An 18,906-nucleotide genomic window follows, 5' to 3' on the forward strand; every position below is an offset into this window, starting at 1 on the left:
ACTTTTTGGCATCGACTATGAACTAGATTGATTTAATTATTGCATAATCTGCAGATCGTTTTCTTGATTAATTGCAAAAACACCAGAAAATAAAATGACTTATTTGAATTCCTTATTGCTCTAAAATACAAATATATTAATTTTACTATCACAGGAGGCTACAAATATTCATATTTGCAAAACTAGAACCTTTGCAATTTTGATACTCAAACATCAAAATATAAATATAGTTAAATTTCTGTTGATCGACTAATCATTTAATCTTTTCAGTTCAAATATGAACACTTAGTGGTTTCATGTCATCGTCCTGCTTCTCTCTCTCTCTTTTACTCTCTCTCTCTCTCTCTCTCTCTCTCTCCCTCTCTCTCTCTCTCTCTCTCTCTCTCTCATATGCACACTCAGCAGACTGCCGCTTTAATATTTGCCTTGGACAATGGTCCACTCATTGTCCACTCAAGAGTTTCAAAATACAGAATGATTATCAGGTGTATAATTTTTTACAATTCTAATTTCTGGGGTATTAAAAGGTTAGATTGCACCATTAGGTTGACTGTGAGCACAGGTGCTGATTAAGTTGATTCACTGAGGCAATTACAGCCAGATCCCCTTTAATTACTGTGGGTTTTATTGCAACTGCGTGATAATGGTGCACAGGGCCTGCAGGAGTTTTAGATGGAGATGAGATTGCAAAGTATCACACACAGACACAAATCTACAGGATGGAGGAGATCTTTCACACACACACACACACACACACACACACACACACACACACACACACACACACACACACACACTCACACACTCTCACACACACACTCACACACTGACATATGCACACACACAAAAAAGCGAAAAAAGCCACCAAGAAACAGACAAAAAAAATAACGCTCATGGCTTTCTCTCTCGATTTATCTCTGTCACACACACTCATCACAATCACACACACATACACTTGGTGTCATTAGGTAGAGGGGAATACTAACTAGACAAAACTTACAGGCCACAGCATCACAGAGACTGATGCTGGTTTCAAGAGTCAGGTAAGACTTATAGTGTGTGTGTGTGTGGGTGTGTGTGTGTGGTGGATGATACACTCCGAAATTCATAGCATGTCCTGCCATACACATTTACACACACAGACAGGCTGACACCCTACTAACCTCCACCCTCGCACACACACACACACACACACACACACACACACACACACACAGCACACTTGCCACCCTGCTCAACACAGGCATGCAATAAGAACCAAGTCGACAGCTACACAGCAGGCAATATCCCCTGCCTTCAGCCTCGGTGCGTGTTTCGGATGCATCTGGTTAGTAAAAGCTGACAGAGGGCCGGCCATGCCTCAGAGGACAGCAGAATGAGGAATTTCGGCGTTCCTCCACATCACCCCTGAGATGCAGGAAACACAGGAGTGCCCCCCACCCCCCACCCCCCCAACACACACACTCACACTAACAAAACCCGTGATGTGCTCCTAAGATTCCCTGTCACCAGGAATGGAAATCGAAAGCGGCACACACATCCGTTATCTAAATGTTAACTCCAGTGCCCTTCTTGTTGTCACAGCCGGACGAGGTTAGCCAACAGCCAACACAAGGAGAGGAGCTTTGCTTTGGGCCTCTGCCACGGTATACCCTTCTCAGTAGGAGGAGAGGAAGACTCCGACGCAAACTAATTCAGTGAAAGGCACATTCAGTCCTCTCTCGTGCGTTTTGGTGCATTATTTAAGTAAAGATAAGCAAGGAATTTTCAAACTGCTTTATAATCCCACACGGTACGTTCTGTACTGATGAACTCTAGATGATGAAGCATTCAAATATTTTTTTTTTCCCCCACTGACCTTGTCCTAAAGTTTCATTTCATATATCTGTTGTTTATATCAACACTGCATCAGGTGCTGCGACTTCAATGAATGATGTCAAAAATAATTGGAATTGATTGATTCAACTCAGATGGAACTCTTACCAGACCAAAAGTAACCTCCTATTTTATGACAAGAAAGTTGATATTTAGTGGTTGCCATCTTCTAGTGAGGTTGTTTTCAGATGAGGATCATGTCATATTCAGATGTTTGATTTCTAAATCAGAATGATTAAAACAGTGAAATTGTGTGTGTCATCTGCTTTTTTTTGGGGTGCATAGGTACAAAAAAATGAATCTATCCATCCATCTTTCAAAGCACTTCTCCCATTCAAGGTCCTACGGAGCTGTAGCCACAAACAGCAAGTGACTGACACTCCAGTTCAGTTAAGTCTAAACAATATGTAACACAGTATTATTGAGAATGCTTTTCTTTAAATGTCTTTAAATGTGTGATTTTATTTAAATAACGTAAATAATGTTTGGAATCATTAAGATAATATTTTTTTTAAAAACAATAAATTAATTTAACCAACTATATTTCTCTGTATTATCCACTGAATTATTTCTGAAGTCCTAGGATGAGCCTGTGGTTCATCAAATTATTATTTCACATGTGATTCTTAAAAGGATACGCTGTAAGAAAAGCAATTTTATCTAGTCTAAAAATATGTTTCTCCTGAGTGATTCCTGTAGTGAAAAAAAGTTAAAGGTCCTTTGACCTAATATGTGCTGTAGGTCATGTCCACATGGTGGAGAACCCTTAAAGCTCCTGTTTGCTGCTGATTAATCACAGCATCATGACATCTGCCTGGCTTCAACCCAGAAGAGATGTGTGAGGCATGCAATGCCTCAGCACTTCTCCAGGAGCTCCTGTGAACAGTATAGATAGGGGGGAAGGTGGGGGGGAGTTGGTAGAAGGAGATGGGTGGAGACAAGTGGACAGTTGCGTGGACAGACTTGAGACTCTGAATGCAGTCTGATGCAGCGCAGGCGGTATTTACGCTCCGACGGCTGCGGGATCCAGGAGCCGGATATATTTAGCCGCCTAGAGATATCACGCCGAGATGAGATTTCAAAGTGAAGTACCTGTTTGAAGATGCATGGCATTCCACAAGGGTGGGCAAGGGCTACCGGGTATAAATCTAGCACCCCTGCACCTGGTGTGAAGACGGGGAGGGAGAATGACACCTAAGATTTAGAATGACTTACACACAGGCCGTACATGTGTAAACTACACACTCATCCATAGAAATTTACACACTACCTATGAATGGAAAAGAGTGGACACTTCACTTTTTAGCTCTTTAACACACACACACACACACACACACACACACACACACACACAGAGGTACAGACTACGCATATTACATTTCGCACTGTGTCTTTCCCTTTTTGTCTACATCTAATTCTCCTGGATGTTCTCCGTGTCATCCATCATGGTCTGATCTTGGCTGGAGGAGATCCTGAGAACCACAGGGTTAGAGGGAATAGAAAACGACACTTTGTGGTGCATCATTTTTCAGCACAGCTAAATGACACTAATTTCATTATATTGTCATGGAAAAGAGAATTGTTTTACACTACATTGTGTGCATGAGACACCTAACTGAGGATATGTGTAGCTTTTATAGGCCTGGATGGGAGGTAACACATTAAGAAGCACCTTCTTGCATTATACGATATATACATTTTACACACACTCTTATTGAGGGATCTACATTTTTCTTGTTTATCCAGTTATATCCAAAAACTATAAATCCAAATCTACATCGCACATTTCACTGAGAATGAAAAAAGGTGATATAATATTAAATAAAACTAAATGCCTCTCTTGCTATCAAGATTCACCGATCACAACTTTGGCTTGTGCATAAAGTCCCAAATGTCTCCTTGTTCCAGTGAAGCTATAGGACTAGACCTAATCAGGGGTTTATCCTCCACCACCACTCCCTGTCCATCCATCCATTTGTAGAACAGAGGAGTGACTCTCATGGACTCGCTCTTTGTGAGGAATTTGTTCGGCAGCAGATTAGATTTTCTGGAATCTGCAATGTCAATGACACTTTAGGCAGCTGTGTTGAAAGGGAGAGCATGGTGTGTGTGTGTCTGTGTGTGTGTGATCGGCTTGCTTTGTAAAACCACCACTTGCTTATTGCATTTCCCCAGAGCCTGACTCATTAATCAAATATTCATACATCCCCAGTAAATACATGGAGAACACAGTCAATCCTCAGAATGCTGTGTGCCCCCCAGCACAAATGCTCTTTCATGTTTCTGACAAAAATCCCCAAATGTCCCTACCCCTCCCTCCTGCCAATTCAACCCTTCCTCTTCCTTTCCATCTTCCAAAGTTAGAGAATGCTGCTCCTCCTTTGCTCCTGCATACTTGATGTTCCCGCTCTGTCCACACAGCCGGTCGGCCGTCTACTAAAAAAAAAAAAAATGACATGGACGAACACAGAGATCAGACAGGGGATCTAAATGATGCCTTTATGTGTTTTGCCATTGCTTTTCCATGGTAGAGAAGAGAACAGATGAGGGATTCTTCTTCATTTCTGTCCATCCATTCTCACCCTTGCCCTGGCTCCCTCACAGAAGGGACAGTTCCCTCCTTTAAAAAGCAAGTCTCATCATAATACAAGAATTTGTATTGTACAGGAAAACAGTCTGGCATAGCTCAAACTAAGGGGGCAACACACAGATTATCCATGGTAACAGAGCTTTGCACACAAGGATATTTTCTTTTCCTCCACAGAGGAACACAATTGCCGCTAGTGTCACTGGGTCACATTTTTTCCGGTCCCTGGTTAATGGGCTGTAGAGATGGTTAGCACGTACGATTAGTTTTAATCTACTACATTTGACTGGGAGAGAAAGGGATTGAATACATTTCAACACACCACTGAGGTTTGTATCCAGCACTGAAAACGAAGCAAACTATTTTTTTTCTACTAGAGTCGCTTCAAATTCTTCGAGTGGACCCAAAAGAAGCAAACCGATTAATGAAATCAAATATTTTGACTTTATTCAACTTTTTTTTTTTTTGCCTGGCAGTGTTAAAAACATTTTAAAAGGTACATTTTGTGAGTTCATTTATGCAAACAGACATGCAGAAAACATAAAAAAAAAAGAATCTGTATACGTCAGAGTTTCTGAAGTGATAAATCAAAGTGCATGGTCAAGTTTTCTTGCCTAACGTGTATTCCTGTACACTTGTAGTTTGTTTAGGTGTAGTTATTGTAGAAGTGTTTCGTAAGAACAGCAATAGATCATTTAGTTACTCACTGCTAGAGACTAGAATAGCGAAAAAAAAGAAGAAAAAAATCAAATACAGTAATAAAGTATAACCTGAAATGTTAGAAAATGTCTTTTCTATGAAGAAATTATTTAAAAAATGCTTTGAAATAATTGGCCACAGCTTGTACAAATAATAATATTGATTTGGGGGTTAATATAGCATGTCTCTATGATAACTTCATGTGTCCTAGATTGCTGCTGTACCATCTACCTGACACTGTTTTAAATGCGTCATCCAGCAAATCCTTTCACATCTAAAGAATTCTATTGTAAAGGGTCATTTATAACAGATAGTGTCTACTGAGATGTAGCACATGACATTATCCCTTTGACAAACTCTCCTGTCACCACTGGTCACTGACGCTGTGATGCATAACTCAGTCAAGATTAATACCGCTCAAAACCCGCGCGAAGGCAGGCAAACAATCATATAATCACACAACACCATCATATATTATTGCTCGGGGAAAGAAATGAGCTCTAGTGTGAATAAATAAAATGAAATGTTGGCAGAATTATGAAGAAAGTGTCCTTCAAAGTGTGCGTCCCATATGCTCCTGTTGTGGATAATATTTTTGGCAGAGAAGTTTGGACAAAGTTTCTTGGCTCTGTCTTCACAGAGCCATTGGCCCGTAATAATTAAGGCTTTTACAATACTCATTTGCACAGTGCTGTCCACATTTTAGAAACTAAATATTGTAAAGTGGGCCAACACTGATTTTAGCCACATGACATTGTTGGCCTTGAAAGCACGTCAAAGTCAGAGTGCTGAACTGGACCTAAGCAAATCCCTTCATGTAAGCTACACCGAAACTCCTTTAATCTTGTTTGTTGATCTAGTTGCTTGCCTCAAGTCTATAAAATTAGAAATAATGCTGAAAAATGAGTAGTGTTTCTCTTCTCTGGGTGGGCATATCAAACTTTTTAGGTCATTAAATGAAGCAGGGCAACGAAAACAACGTCCCAATGCTTCCTGACAAAATGTTTAGCAAGCTCACATTGCTAGGCAACAAATAACAGTTAATAACAGTTGTGACAAAATTGCTTCTTCAAAGTTTCCAGGATGTATAAACTGAATTACTGTAGTTTAAAAAATAAAGAAAAAGTTCTATAACCTTCAGTGTCACAACAGGCTCAGATACAAGGCTTTAGACATGAAGAAATTTGATTCATTAAAAGAAGAAGTTTCCCGGCAGTAGTCTTTTAAACGGCGCTGTCAAAGCAGCACAAAGTCCCCGGTGGTGGTGACCGTCCTCCGCGGGTCACGGATGAAGGGCCATTCTCTCTTCTCCGGGGTCAGGCTGGCCGACAGGTCGTAATCTCTGCCGTGACCTTGTACAAAAGTGAACGCGGGGTATTTCTCCTTCGCTGACGGCTGCAGCACCTGGAACAACAAGAGACAGAGTTTCAGAGGAGTGCTAGTGTTACACCATACTGTACACTTGGTATCCTGGTTATCCTTATTTGTTCTCTCTCATGTTGCCACCAGAGAACTTAGAGTATTTTCATTTGAATAACACTTCTATGGAGCCTTCTAAGCAGACGCATGATAGGTCTAAGAAAGAAGCTTTACAACATCTAGCCAACATGTTGACTGCTTTGAGGAAGTAAGAACTCAGTCAGATTCATGGCTAAATGGTGCCACCTAGTGGTCAAATTCTATCACACAGACCACATATTTTCAGGGCACAAAACAGAATTTATTTAACATTATGACAATTCTAATAACAAAAACAACAATACTCCTACTAATAATGATAAAAATAATAATAATTATTATATGAGATTGAATTATTATATGAGATACTGGCGGTGGTAAAGTGATTTTTATGGACTTTGTGTTAAGGCAGTACTACCTTGGACAGCTCGTGTCTGATTCTCTCATAGTCTTGAACACTCCTCGAGTAGAAACCTATGGTGCAGCTTGGGTCCATCTTGCTGAAAGGCATCTTCTTTGGTGAGGGGCAATGATATGACTAGACAAAAAACACACAAACTGCATCAGAACATATGCATCAAGCTGAAGGACCAGATAATGTACAACAACTGCAGGGCATACATACACTGCATGGCAGCAGTCAACGGCGAATAAGATGTATTCTGCATCATTTGATGAATGAAATCCTATTTATCTGCTGTCACAGCATCCATAAATTTACAACTCCGGTGTGTTGTCACATTGTATACCACTGCATGCAAAAGCATAAAACAAAGTTGCTATACAGTGCTGTGTGCTGATTTTTATGTATGGGTCCTGAAATATTCAGGCTCACAGTACCTGATCCGGTATTTGCCGTATTTCTCTTAAGTGGCAGCTTCACACATCTGAGCAGCAAATAAATCAGCAGATAGGGACTCTGTAATTGGGCCGAGGGCTGCTTTAAGATTCATACCCTTAAGTACTAACAGAAACTATTAAATTCACATTACAGGGGCCCCAGTCAGCTCGTCTGTGTAATTTCACATTACCTGGAGAGGGAAATCGCTGGTGCTGACATCCACAAAAGACTGACAGTAATGAGGGTCCATGTAAATCAAGCTGTCATCTGCAAGGACAAAACAAAAGACAAGTTATTCAAAAACATTGGATTATTACAAAAACGCGCTTCTCTCCAATTTCTATGCAGAGTAGCTCAAAGTCACCCGCTCGGCCTACTGTTGGGCTTGTGTGCATCAAATATGCCTCCCAGAAGGTTGTTGCTTTTTAATATCCACCGGGGTGGATTAAATTCTGCATAATCAGATGCGTTTGTACAAGCACATTCTTTACCCCCACAAAAAAAGGGCTTGTCATTTAATTTTTGTGTGGGGGAATTACTTTTACAAACACGCAATTATATTCGACCATTTGCATATGATAAATGCCGCGCTGAGCTGCGCCCTGGCAGGGAGAATGTATTGCTTGTCATTTAGACATCATCCACCACTGTATTTCAAATTGGTAAAATGTAAATGCGTAAATATTGACTGCCAAGATGTACAACTGAAGGTTCCTCCTGGCTCCTGAAGGTGATGAAGAGTGGCTCACTTTGGGGCCCGGATGAAATTTAATGCATGCCTCCTATGGAAATCAATTACAGCTCACAACTTGGGAGGTTTACTTGTGATAAATGGGTGAGGCTTTGATGGGTCAGAGAGAATAAAGTAAGCCCTGCTTCACTTGCTTCCATCTCCACTCCTCTCCGTTTTCCTCACGCAAACAGGAATACATTAACTTACTTTGTCTCTTCACATAAGAAGGGTATATTATGCAAACTAATCTGTTATTCACGCCAACCCCTCTCTCTGTGTGTCTTTCTCTGTTTTGCATTACGCTAACACTAACCTTGAAATCCTACAAAGTAGCAGGCCTGTTTGGGCTTCCCTCCGATGATGCCTATGCAGTACTCCAGACTCAGTATGCTCTAAATGCAGAGAGATGGACAGAAAAATACAAAGCACATCTGACTGTGAGCCTAAATACTTTCAATCTGCTTCCCACATACTATATTTCAATGACAGTAAAACTTTCTTTTCCCCCGTGAGTGTAAGTCTCAACACCAATAGAAAAACTAGCCCTGCTCTTTATGCGTCTCTCACCTTAGCAAAGTTAAAATAGTCAGGGTTTGTCTTCTCCCCTCCCAGCCGTACAGGGATAAGGATGATGACAGCTCGGCTGTCTGACAGGGTGGAGGCAGGTGCTGGTTGGTTGTTCTGTGGGGTTGGAGGGGCATCTGACCTCTCAGGAGAGGCCTGCCCTGGTTTCGGTGCCCTGTGGCTATCGATGACATCAGCACTGTACACTATGGAGAATCAATAACACAAAGGTCAGATGTCTGTCTCCATGTCTGATCTGTATATATGTCAATCAGCCCGTCTGTCTGTTCATCAGGCTTTTTTTTAAGTTTGATGGGCAACTGATGATTATTTAACTGTGTAAAATGTCCATCACAATTTCTCAGTTTGTTTTGATTTACCAACCAATTATCAGAATAATTGTTTCAGCTTTCAAATTCCACTATATCTACTCTGTCATGTGCCTGTAGCTGACAAGTTCAAACCACTCTCTGATAAGACATCAAAACAAACACTCTTACTCCAGCTATCGTCTGCTCTGGCTATTGACAAGACAAACATGAATCAGAACCCAAAGTCATCGGGGTTAAGAAGAGGCTGGATGTTACAGATTTTTGTAGTGGATGTGTTTGTTGTGGTATAGATACAGTCCTGTCACCCTTCTAAGCAGCTCCACAGTCTCTCAGCCGCAGAGAGATGGTGGAAAACGAAGGGTCAGTTTGGGCGTCGTGCCCAGTATCCTGTTTTATCAACAGCAGGCTCATCTTTCATACCTGTGCAGTCCTGGGAGACATAAGCGGTTATACCCGCCAAGCTAGGGTCCATCGCTTCCTCGACAGCTTTCCTAAGAGAGCGGAAGAGAGAGGAGGCCGAGAGTGTGAGGGTTGCTAAAAGTTTACATCCAGAGCATCCATTATGCTTAATTACATCAGCGTTATATATCAGATCAGTGCGTCTGTTCAAAAATATAAAAAACGGTATATTTGAATGAGTAAGATGCAGGAAATTCAGCAATAAGCATCTCAGTCATACACAAATTATTGGGTCGATAAAGGGCTGGAAGTGATGAATGATGTGGTTGCTACAATTAGACTTACTTGAGGATGTGTGCCACCACAGCAGGCCCATACCAGTCCCCTGCCTGTTTCCCCATTGTCAGGCCCAAGCGGACCAGTCTGTGGAGGCCTAATTGAGCCGAGGGGCTGTCCCCAAACCAGGATACCAGAGTGCGGTGGTACATCTCTTTCAAATGTTCATCAGCCTCCTCTGCAGACGCCGAAGCCTGGGCTTGTTGCACGGGTGGTGATTCGTGATCGGAGGGCCCGGGGGAACTTTGCAGGGAAGACTCCAGAGAGGCCACCAGACGCTTGGCTGCAGTGGTAGTCCACGTCTCTGTGTCTAAAGGCTGGAGTGCCAGCGCCTTCGACCAGGTCCAGTCTGTGGAAGAATAAAGAGAAGAGATGGGTTCAACAAGGTAGAATAGATAAACAATACATAGATGAAATCAAGATCTTGAAGTGCAAGGAAAGCCTACAGGTTTTCAAAACCTGATATCAGTAATGGAAAATAACAAAAGGCACCTATTACACTAGGTATCTACTGTATGAGGATCTCTGAACTCCATCAGTCAACACATCAAAATTCCACTTGAAGCATCACCACTGAGAACAAGAAGTCTTTCAGAACTTGTGAAATTAAAGGTTTTTTGCCTTAAACAGATAGAACATAGTGCGCTTCAGTAAGAGAATAGGAGTCATTCTGTTCAATTATAAGTTTGAGGGTCCCAGTATTTCACTTTAATGGTGCCTTAGCCTTACAAACAGGGTGGGAGCCGAAGGCGGAGAGAAAAGGAGTGGCCCAGGCTATAAAATGGGCCAGAGTAGAGTCTAAGGCATTAACAAAATGACCTTGATCCAAAAGTGAAATTGATCAATAAATATATTTAAGTGGCCATTAGTCATTTTATAGAGAAATATTTCATTAGTGAAATATTTTAGATTTGACAGAAGAACAAGTTTTAAATATTGTTTTCTAAATGACTGCATTAAACGGGCATTCATCTCATTATGCGGACCCATAAAATCTAGGACACTTAAGAGACAATAGATCTGACAAAGATATGAGGAATTCACTCTTTTTAAATGCCTTGCATCAACTCAATTAAACTTGGACTTTTAGGTTGAGGGTGAGAAAACTCTCAACACTGGCTACAAGAGACACTAAAGGGAAAGTAAATAAAGAGACTTAACATGAGATACAGTTGCACTGCATTCAAAACTTTCCTGTAGTCTAATTTACAGCCACAATTTCTTCAGAACTAGGACATCCCACATTCTTTATGTTTCTCACATTTTCAGCTGTAGTTTCCCAGATGGATCACTTTTAAGCTAAGTGAAGACTTTTGCTGATGATATTAATTCCCATCTCCACATTCACGTTCAGTAGTTCCAAAAATGAACACCTGGGAGTTGCAGGGTGTAAATATATTCTCTCCTATCCCATTGATCATCTTGTCATCCCTCAGACTTATCTTTGGGGTTACAATCATTCCACTCACCTCTGCCCAAGAAATGCAGAATAAGTGCCTGAGCCAGCATCATCTGCCCTGCCCTCAGCATGCAGCCCCAGCCGCAGTCGGAGGTCAGGGTGGAGCCGGGCAGGGGAGGGATCTCCTCCCTGTAGGTGAACCACACTCTGGATGTAAAATCCTTGCGGAAAGCCTCCACATTCCCCATGACGAAGTCCTCTTCAGAGGGCTCATAGCAGGCTTCTGTTGGACTGTCGTCATCTGAAGCAAATAAATGACACATGATCCACTCAGGATTTGTCAACATTTGTCATTTGTCAAGTCTACTGATCACGTTTTTCTGATTATTATTATTTCTGTTTTGTTCTATACGCTTGTGTCAGATAAAGTAAGTGCTGGGTTTGCATTATTATTTAGTGGCATTTTTTTTTCAAAGGACTGTAACATGCATCATAAAACATGACACAAATAAAACATTTTCTCACTCTGTAACTACCTAGATATTTGTGAACATGCTTACTCTTAACTACAGAAGAAAAAAAAATCTTTTGATCCATTTTTAAGTCTGTTCTAAATAATTTTCTCTCCTGTTTGTGTTCATGAAAGCAGTTTTTTTCTGCGACAATCATTCTAAGTTCCTTGCATTTTTTTCCATCTATGAAAACAAGTGAAAAAGAAAAAAATAAGTTTTTTTGTTAGGATCATTTTTGATGATCTACACAGTGTTACATAATTTGCTGACACACAATATACAATATGTACGTTGTGTTTGGAGTGAAGAAATTAAATTTAAAAGAACTCACCTGGAAGCTTTTAGTCTCTTAGAACATAAGGTAGTGGTGCACTTCGGACTCTTGTGGCCGAAATGAGTAGTACAACAACAAACGCTTTGAAAAATGATACTGATAAAAAAAAACTTTTTTTCCCCCACCTGTTTCACAGGTGAAAAATATTAAAAGGAACATAGAATGATTTCATCTGATCTTAAGTCATACAAGTCATACACACAGGAGAGAAAACAATAGACCTTTTTCACAGTGTGGATTTTTGACATGAAATAGGGTCCACTCAGGTGTTTCCAATGACATTAATTAAGGTTCGGTTCCATTTATTGCAGCAGAGACTTTCCATCTAACCAACATGCACCCTGACTCTGTTTGACCTGAATGGAACTAAACCTTAATTAGTGTCATTGCAAACAAGCCGTGTTGACCCTATTATTTCATGTCAAAACGGCTGCTGTGAAAAAGGTCTATTAAGGTCAGAAAAAATTTCACAATTTCTCACTTGCCTCTCAGGGCTTCCGTATATAACAGTGTGAAAACTGTTTGTCACACAATAACTTGGTTAATACACTGCTTAGTCGTCATTTGTGGTTGAGTGTTTCGTAACGGTTTCACTCTTTGTTTGTGTCCTCACCGGACCCCAGATGGATGTTACAGTATTAATCACAGTATTAACGTGCTTGGAAATGTGTCTATGTTTTGCATTTGGATATGCATGCATGTGAACGTCATGACAGGGAATGCAGCGTGTGTGCACAACATACCTTCAGCCTTAAAATGGTAACATTTTCCGAGGAGGAGCACAGGTGAATTTCTACTGAATGAGGTCTTTAATTTTAGAGCCCAACCTAAGATACACAATAAAGAAAAAACAATATCATGGTGTGGTTAATGACGGGAATAAACAAACTCTGGAATGATATATTTACTCAGTAGACTGGCACACCTACTCTACTATGTTCTAGGTCGCTCCCAAGATTCCTTTCTTCTATAGTATTATGTCTTTATTTACCTCCTGTTACATAAAACGGATGAACTATTGTGTTTTTAAGTAGACAGAAACAGCAGATACTTTTAGAGAGAACACAATATTGCACACAAGCCAGTGTGGACAGTATGACAAAGAACTATTTTAAGGGCTGACTCAACGGCAGTAGGCTCTTGTCTCACTGAGTTCTGATGCTTGTTTTTATTTGTGCACAGTCTCTTCTCTGCAGTACATGTTATTGTTGATCTCTCTACATTTCACTTCCAGTCTAGTTAACCCAATTCAAATGTAGTCAAGAAAATAAGATTGCGGACTGTATCGACAGGAAACAGCACACAGCAGTGATGAATGAAAGCAGAAACAAACACGGACAGAGGGGGCTAAGCTTGAGAGGCTGGTGTGTGTGTGTGTGTGTGTACTGGCCTCAAGCAAATTACTTACTGTACTTCACATTGTGCCACACTGACAAGAACTTTGTCTTCAATTTTTCCACCTCGTCGCTCCCTTTATTCTCCATTTGGACCAGACAGGGATGGAACCCATTCCCACACAGCCTTTAAACTCTGGTGCAGAGTAAACACACATACACACACACACACACACACACACACACACACACACACACACACACACACACACACACACACACACTATTACTTCACAAAGTAAAATGACCTGAATTCACTTGAACTGATTAAAGTGAGCTCGTCTTTACCTCACAGCCTCTTCGGTACAGGTGTTTTTTCCACTCACAGTCGATGTGAAGCTCCCTACAAACGTTGACTCGTCACATTGTGTTAAGCAGATCATTTAAAACGGCGTGTCGCCCATGACTAGGTCAGCTATGTAACTTAACGTTCCGCTGCGGTCGCCTATGTTTACATGGAGGAAGTAGAAAAGTCAAATCACGTGATCTCGTGGCGTTTCCGCCGGTAATAAGTCAAAGAGGTGTGGCGAGCAGTCTGTGGAGGCTCAATTTATTTAGCGAAGTAGCCCGAGCGGGCGGCGGTTAAGCAGTTTAGCACCACTCACCCTGTCTTCAATGGACACTCCTCTCGTTTGTGTTGTTCTGTGTAATAAAACAAGCGCTCCTTATTGTATAAAGGCAGAGCGACGAATAAAAACCAGCTGACACCTTCATCACACCACGTTTAATTAATGTCCTCCATTACGTTACATACATTAGAGATATATCTAAGGTTAAGAGGTGCATAGAAACAAAGTACCTCTTAACCTGTGCTGAATAGTTTATGTATTGTTCATTTATAAATATGTTCAAGGTTTTCTGTTATTAAATTGACTTTTGTTATTGTGAAATTTTGTTGATAAAAAAAAAATCACAATGTAATCTTGGTTATAAAAACAAAAGAACCAACACAAATAAGTTTGTAGGATTCTTTTTTTTCATTACAATGGATGATAATGTAATTAAGGTAATATACAAGATGCACTGATTTTTAAATCAAATTAGACAAATGTAAAGGGGAGATTTAAATTTTCTATTACCAATTTGAGTGTGCATAAGAACAGATTAGATCCAGATAAAACAATCTTTAGACATGGTAATATAGTGTTTATTTTGCATTGTCCAAAAAGACAAAATACTTTTTATATTTGTCTTTACCTATGTCTAATCTTACAGGTAGATTAGACACAACTTTTGTTATGTAACCGCTTTCTTTGAAAATTACAAAGAAAATGAAAAATAACTATTCACAGTTCGGCAAACAAACATAAAACATTATTAACAATCATGGAATCCTGTGTATCCACATAAAGAGTCTCCAAAAATCAAATAAATACAAATAGCCTAAGAGAAACAAGTACACACGGTTTGGCCAAATTACCTAATTCACCATAATAGTCCAAAGTAATCAATTCTAAAAATCTAATTGTTAAAAAAGTTTTTACTGTATTTTTCATAATTATAAGGTTTAAAATAAACTTGACAAGTAGTAGTAATCAGTACAAGTATGAGAATTACTGTCGTGCAGTGAAGGTCTAGCAGGGTGAGCAGAATTCAGGGGGAAATAATGGACAATAAGAATGAAAACACACATTCAGTACCAATGCATTTTTTAAATACATTTATAATGGTAAACATTACGTAAAATTATTAGATAAAAGCTGCCCAGCTGCTAAGTGTCCACGCCTTATTCCTCATGGTAATAGTGCGCAAAGTGATTTCATTGGGTGTGTTCTATTGCACACCATTACTGTCATTACGGTAATGAATCCCATTCTCCCGTTTTCCCGTTTTCCCTGTGGCCGTAGTGAGTGAGTGGAAAGCGGAGTTTGCCTGCAGCCTGCCTGCCTGCCTGGGAATTTCGTTATAGCACATCAGCGGCCACTGCCATGGCTGAACGCCGCGCCTTCGCCCAGAAAATCAGCAGGTAAAGACCAAAAAGACCTCCGAAACGAGCTCACAGAAAGGAGCACTTTAAATAGGTCGCCTTCAGAGCACAGCTGAGGGAGCCCCGTGAAGGAGGCCCAGCCACCACAACAGCCTGGCTGCTCACAGCTAGCCGCTCGCTAGCCGTGTCGGCAGAGATGCTCAGACCCACCCAGACAAGCTGCTGCTCTCTTTATTCCCCACTGAGTGCTAAACAAAGGAGCGGGCTCTAATATTGTCGTATTAAATGTATTTTGGCTGAAGTAGTCATGTTTTCGGTAATTATCCGCACATAGGTGCACTCACTGTTCATTTAGAAAAACCGTTAATTTTGGACAGTTGGCTAGCTGTCTTGCCTACAGTCGCTAGCTGTGAGCAGCTAGGCACTGCTGGAGAGGTGGCTGAACTTTGGAGAGTTACGCTTTAAGCCAGGACCCATTGACAGGAGAGAGCAGATATTTGTGATACAGTAAGACTGTGATCAAAAGCCTCACTCCCCAGTTATCAAATAGCGATATTATAATCTGTTCCCCGCCCCTCGGACAGATCAAAGTAATCTCTTTAACAAAGGGCTTTGTGCTAGCTGTCAAACACCACCATCCCAGACGATAGATAGATAGATAGATAGATAGATAGATAGATAGATAGATAGATAGATAGATAGATATTAACTGTTGTGTCCCACAGCTACCAACACAAACTTGTTTTGATTACTGTCATTAAACTGAACTAATAAGCAGGCAATTAAGTGTATCCGCTTAATTGCCTGCTTATTAGTTTCAGATTTTCTCTGTAAAATGCCTTTACTGGATGAAATAAGATTGCACACCCATCTAGAGAGATTATCATGATGATCTGAGGTGTTCTGAATTGTTAATCCCCTTGAGCTCAGTTCATTTAAACTATAGGTAAGGCATTAAACAGACATCATGGGCGGGATGAGGAGGTTGTAGCTGCTGCTTGATGCCAAGGAGGAGTGTGTGAATCCACTTCCCATCAATCAAAAGAACATGCAAGTACTGCAGCCTCGTATTGATTTATGTGGATTGAACACACGCCCTACCTCACGTCAGGTTGTTCACACAGGAGGAGACAGACCCCTCATACAGTGGTTAGATGAATATAAACAATTGAATGGTGTATATATATCATATGTCACAATCTATGGCCTCAAATAAGAAAAGACAAATTATCTGACAGGTGTCATTTACAACAGAAGGTGAACAAAGGGCACATGTACTGTTTTCATTGTGATGTCCACTGTTTGATTGAACCTTACCTGAGGTCGAGGACAAATAGTTGTTCACTGTTTTTCACCCTCTCAGATGAGTGGACAGCGTTTACATGCATGCTGACGTTTAGAAATGGAAATGACTTATCCTGCGTCACGTGTCAAGGCAAATTTAGTGACTTAAATTGCCAGTAGCTTTGCCCAGAACTTTAAATCACATGTCTCAGTTGAATGGTTTGCTTATATTATGATCTTCAGTTGCCATCAGTTTCATCTTGAAGAGGTAGTCTCAAAGGCGCTTTGCATAATCGAGTTATTCCTCTGTGCAGTGACCAGTGCTAAGTAAAGGTCTGGTAAGAGGCATCGGGGAGGACTGTGGAATGTGTTTGCCCGTTCAGTGCTTCTGACTTTCTCCACTACGCTGCGTGGGCCATGCATCTCTGGTGCAAGTACATTATCGCGTTCTCTTAAGCTGGCAGGTTTGTCCATGCAACTTTCAATTGACCTTTGTTTGTATTTTTATGACAAAACACAGGGATGAACTCAACGCTACAGTGGCTGTGGGGAAACCAGACTCAAAGAAACTGGCTGGATCATACCTAATCCTCGCTCCTCATTACTGTAACCATGTCCAAGAGTTTAAAGTAACCTTGAAACTAGCTCTCGTGATATTGCTCTCATGATGGAGAATGGAGAGAGAGAGAGACAGGAAAATGGGACAGCTTGTTGCTTGTGAAGAAAAGTGCAATGAAAAAACACAGTTCATCATAATTGTTAGGTCCTTACAGCCTCTGTGTTATCTATGTAACATAACCTTGAGTTGCCGGTCTCGTCAAGCGCTCATCCTTGGTTCTAATTAGTTATTTGTTTGTGTCACTTTGGGCTACTTGCTGCGTTGTTGTTTTGTTCAAGGCAAAGGTCTCTGAGTGGTTTTGGTGGCTGCTGTATCTGTTGAACACCAAGAGCTTTGTGCTGACCACTGGGGTCCAGAGGTTTTAATTTTTTTCCCCCTCTGTGTCTGGGTGTAATATATGATGCTGTTTGAGGGGACACGGTAAGACTACGAGCACAAAGAGGAAATCCTGATAGGAGGAGAGTAATAAGTGTTGAATTCATCAAATATTTCACGATACAATGTCCTTATGTTCCCCAGGAATAACAGTTTGATACTAAAGTCAGTATTGCAGTTTACTGCTCTACTTATTTCATCAAAAATAAGGCGTTAATAAAGGGATAAATATAACTTATGCTCAGGGCTTAATGTATTTTGTTAAACTAGGACTAAGACATTAAACTTTGACTTGAAGTGTTTCAGTTAGTTTTCAGCGCCTGTTTAATTTTAGACATATGGGTGGGACAAATGCCATAATTGCAGTGTCAGTTATGCTATTTGTGTATCTTGTGTCTTGTAATACTGTTGATACAGTGGCACCAGCGTTCCGCTTTCAATACTTACACAGGTGTCTTCGATTATGGAATTGACATCTAAATTATTATTTTTTTTAAAGATTGTTTAGTTGGCATTTTGCCTTTTTTGACAGTTAGACAGAGAGACAGAGAGACAGAGACTGACGGGTATGACAGGTATGATGTTACATTCATGTGGCATGCTCCTTAGCCATTAGGTTATCAGGTGGATAATTTCCTCTTCAGTTGCACAGGTATTACGATATATACTATTATATTTGAATGTGTGTTAGTATTGTATATTGCAGAGTCATGTGTATTATAATCCCATCATTATTATGGACAAAAATGTTGTTTCAGCCTTGTGTTATTTTCCATGTGATCAAGTGTGTCTAATTTATGGATCATCACACATACTTGATTGTATTCACTCATTCTCATCCTCCCTCCGCCTGTCTCTTCTCTGTCTGCAGGACTGTGGCAGCAGAGGTCAGGAAGCAGATAGCTGGCCAGTATGGGGGCTCCCCACAACTCTTTAAAAACCTCAATGTTGGCACCACAACAAGCAACACGGTGAGGACTCTCAAAGACTATTGAAATCAAAATATGGGTGTCACATTCAAGTCAAGATACTGATTTTTCACATTTGGTTGAAATATAATTTTAATGTCTGCTATGTCGGACCAGAAAACACACCAGCTAATGATCTGTCTGCTTACACGCCTTTCTGTTTCTTGTGTAAAGAAATCTGTTTGGTAAACAACATGCTGTGCTCAGCTCAAACACACATGATTTCATCACCCTTAAAATTTTGCAACACCTCACAGCTGTCGCTCAGTG

General features: G+C 40.6%; 2 protein-coding genes across 14 annotated transcripts in view; one reads left to right on the forward strand and one right to left on the reverse strand.

The window, feature by feature from the left end:
• Positions 1-4,890: 4,890 nt before the first annotated feature.
• atg4c (autophagy related 4C, cysteine peptidase) lies at positions 4,891-13,949 on the reverse strand. Its single transcript, XM_010730934.3, has 11 exons — positions 13,752-13,949; positions 13,478-13,599; positions 12,813-12,896; positions 11,294-11,524; positions 9,834-10,173; positions 9,510-9,580; positions 8,761-8,963; positions 8,507-8,585; positions 7,651-7,727; positions 7,038-7,157; positions 4,891-6,565 (listed from the first exon to the last, which is right to left on the reverse strand). Exons 2-11 carry the CDS (start codon positions 13,551-13,553, stop codon positions 6,398-6,400), a joined length of 1,449 nt encoding a protein of 482 aa, XP_010729236.2. The 5' UTR covers positions 13,554-13,599; positions 13,752-13,949; the 3' UTR covers positions 4,891-6,397.
• Positions 13,950-15,257: 1,308 nt separating this feature from the next.
• The window catches only part of dock7 (dedicator of cytokinesis 7), a 42,657-nt gene continuing 39,008 nt past the window's right edge, over positions 15,258-18,906 (forward strand). For 10 of the 13 annotated variants that reach the window (XM_019265253.2, XM_019265255.2, XM_019265256.2 and 7 more), the window contains exons 1-2: positions 15,259-15,429; positions 18,540-18,639. In XM_019265253.2, the coding sequence (XP_019120798.1) occupies positions 15,392-15,429; positions 18,540-18,639 (138 nt within the window). In that variant the 5' untranslated portion in view covers positions 15,259-15,391. Of the gene's footprint in view, positions 15,430-18,539; positions 18,640-18,906 lie in introns of all 13 variants that reach the window. The other 3 variants (XM_019265259.2, XM_019265262.2, XM_027290034.1) reach the window with 2 other exon arrangements.

Source organism: Larimichthys crocea, chromosome XVII (assembly GCF_000972845.2).
Source record: "Larimichthys crocea isolate SSNF chromosome XVII, L_crocea_2.0, whole genome shotgun sequence".
In the NCBI taxonomy this organism is placed as follows: Eukaryota; Metazoa; Chordata; class Actinopteri; family Sciaenidae; genus Larimichthys; species Larimichthys crocea.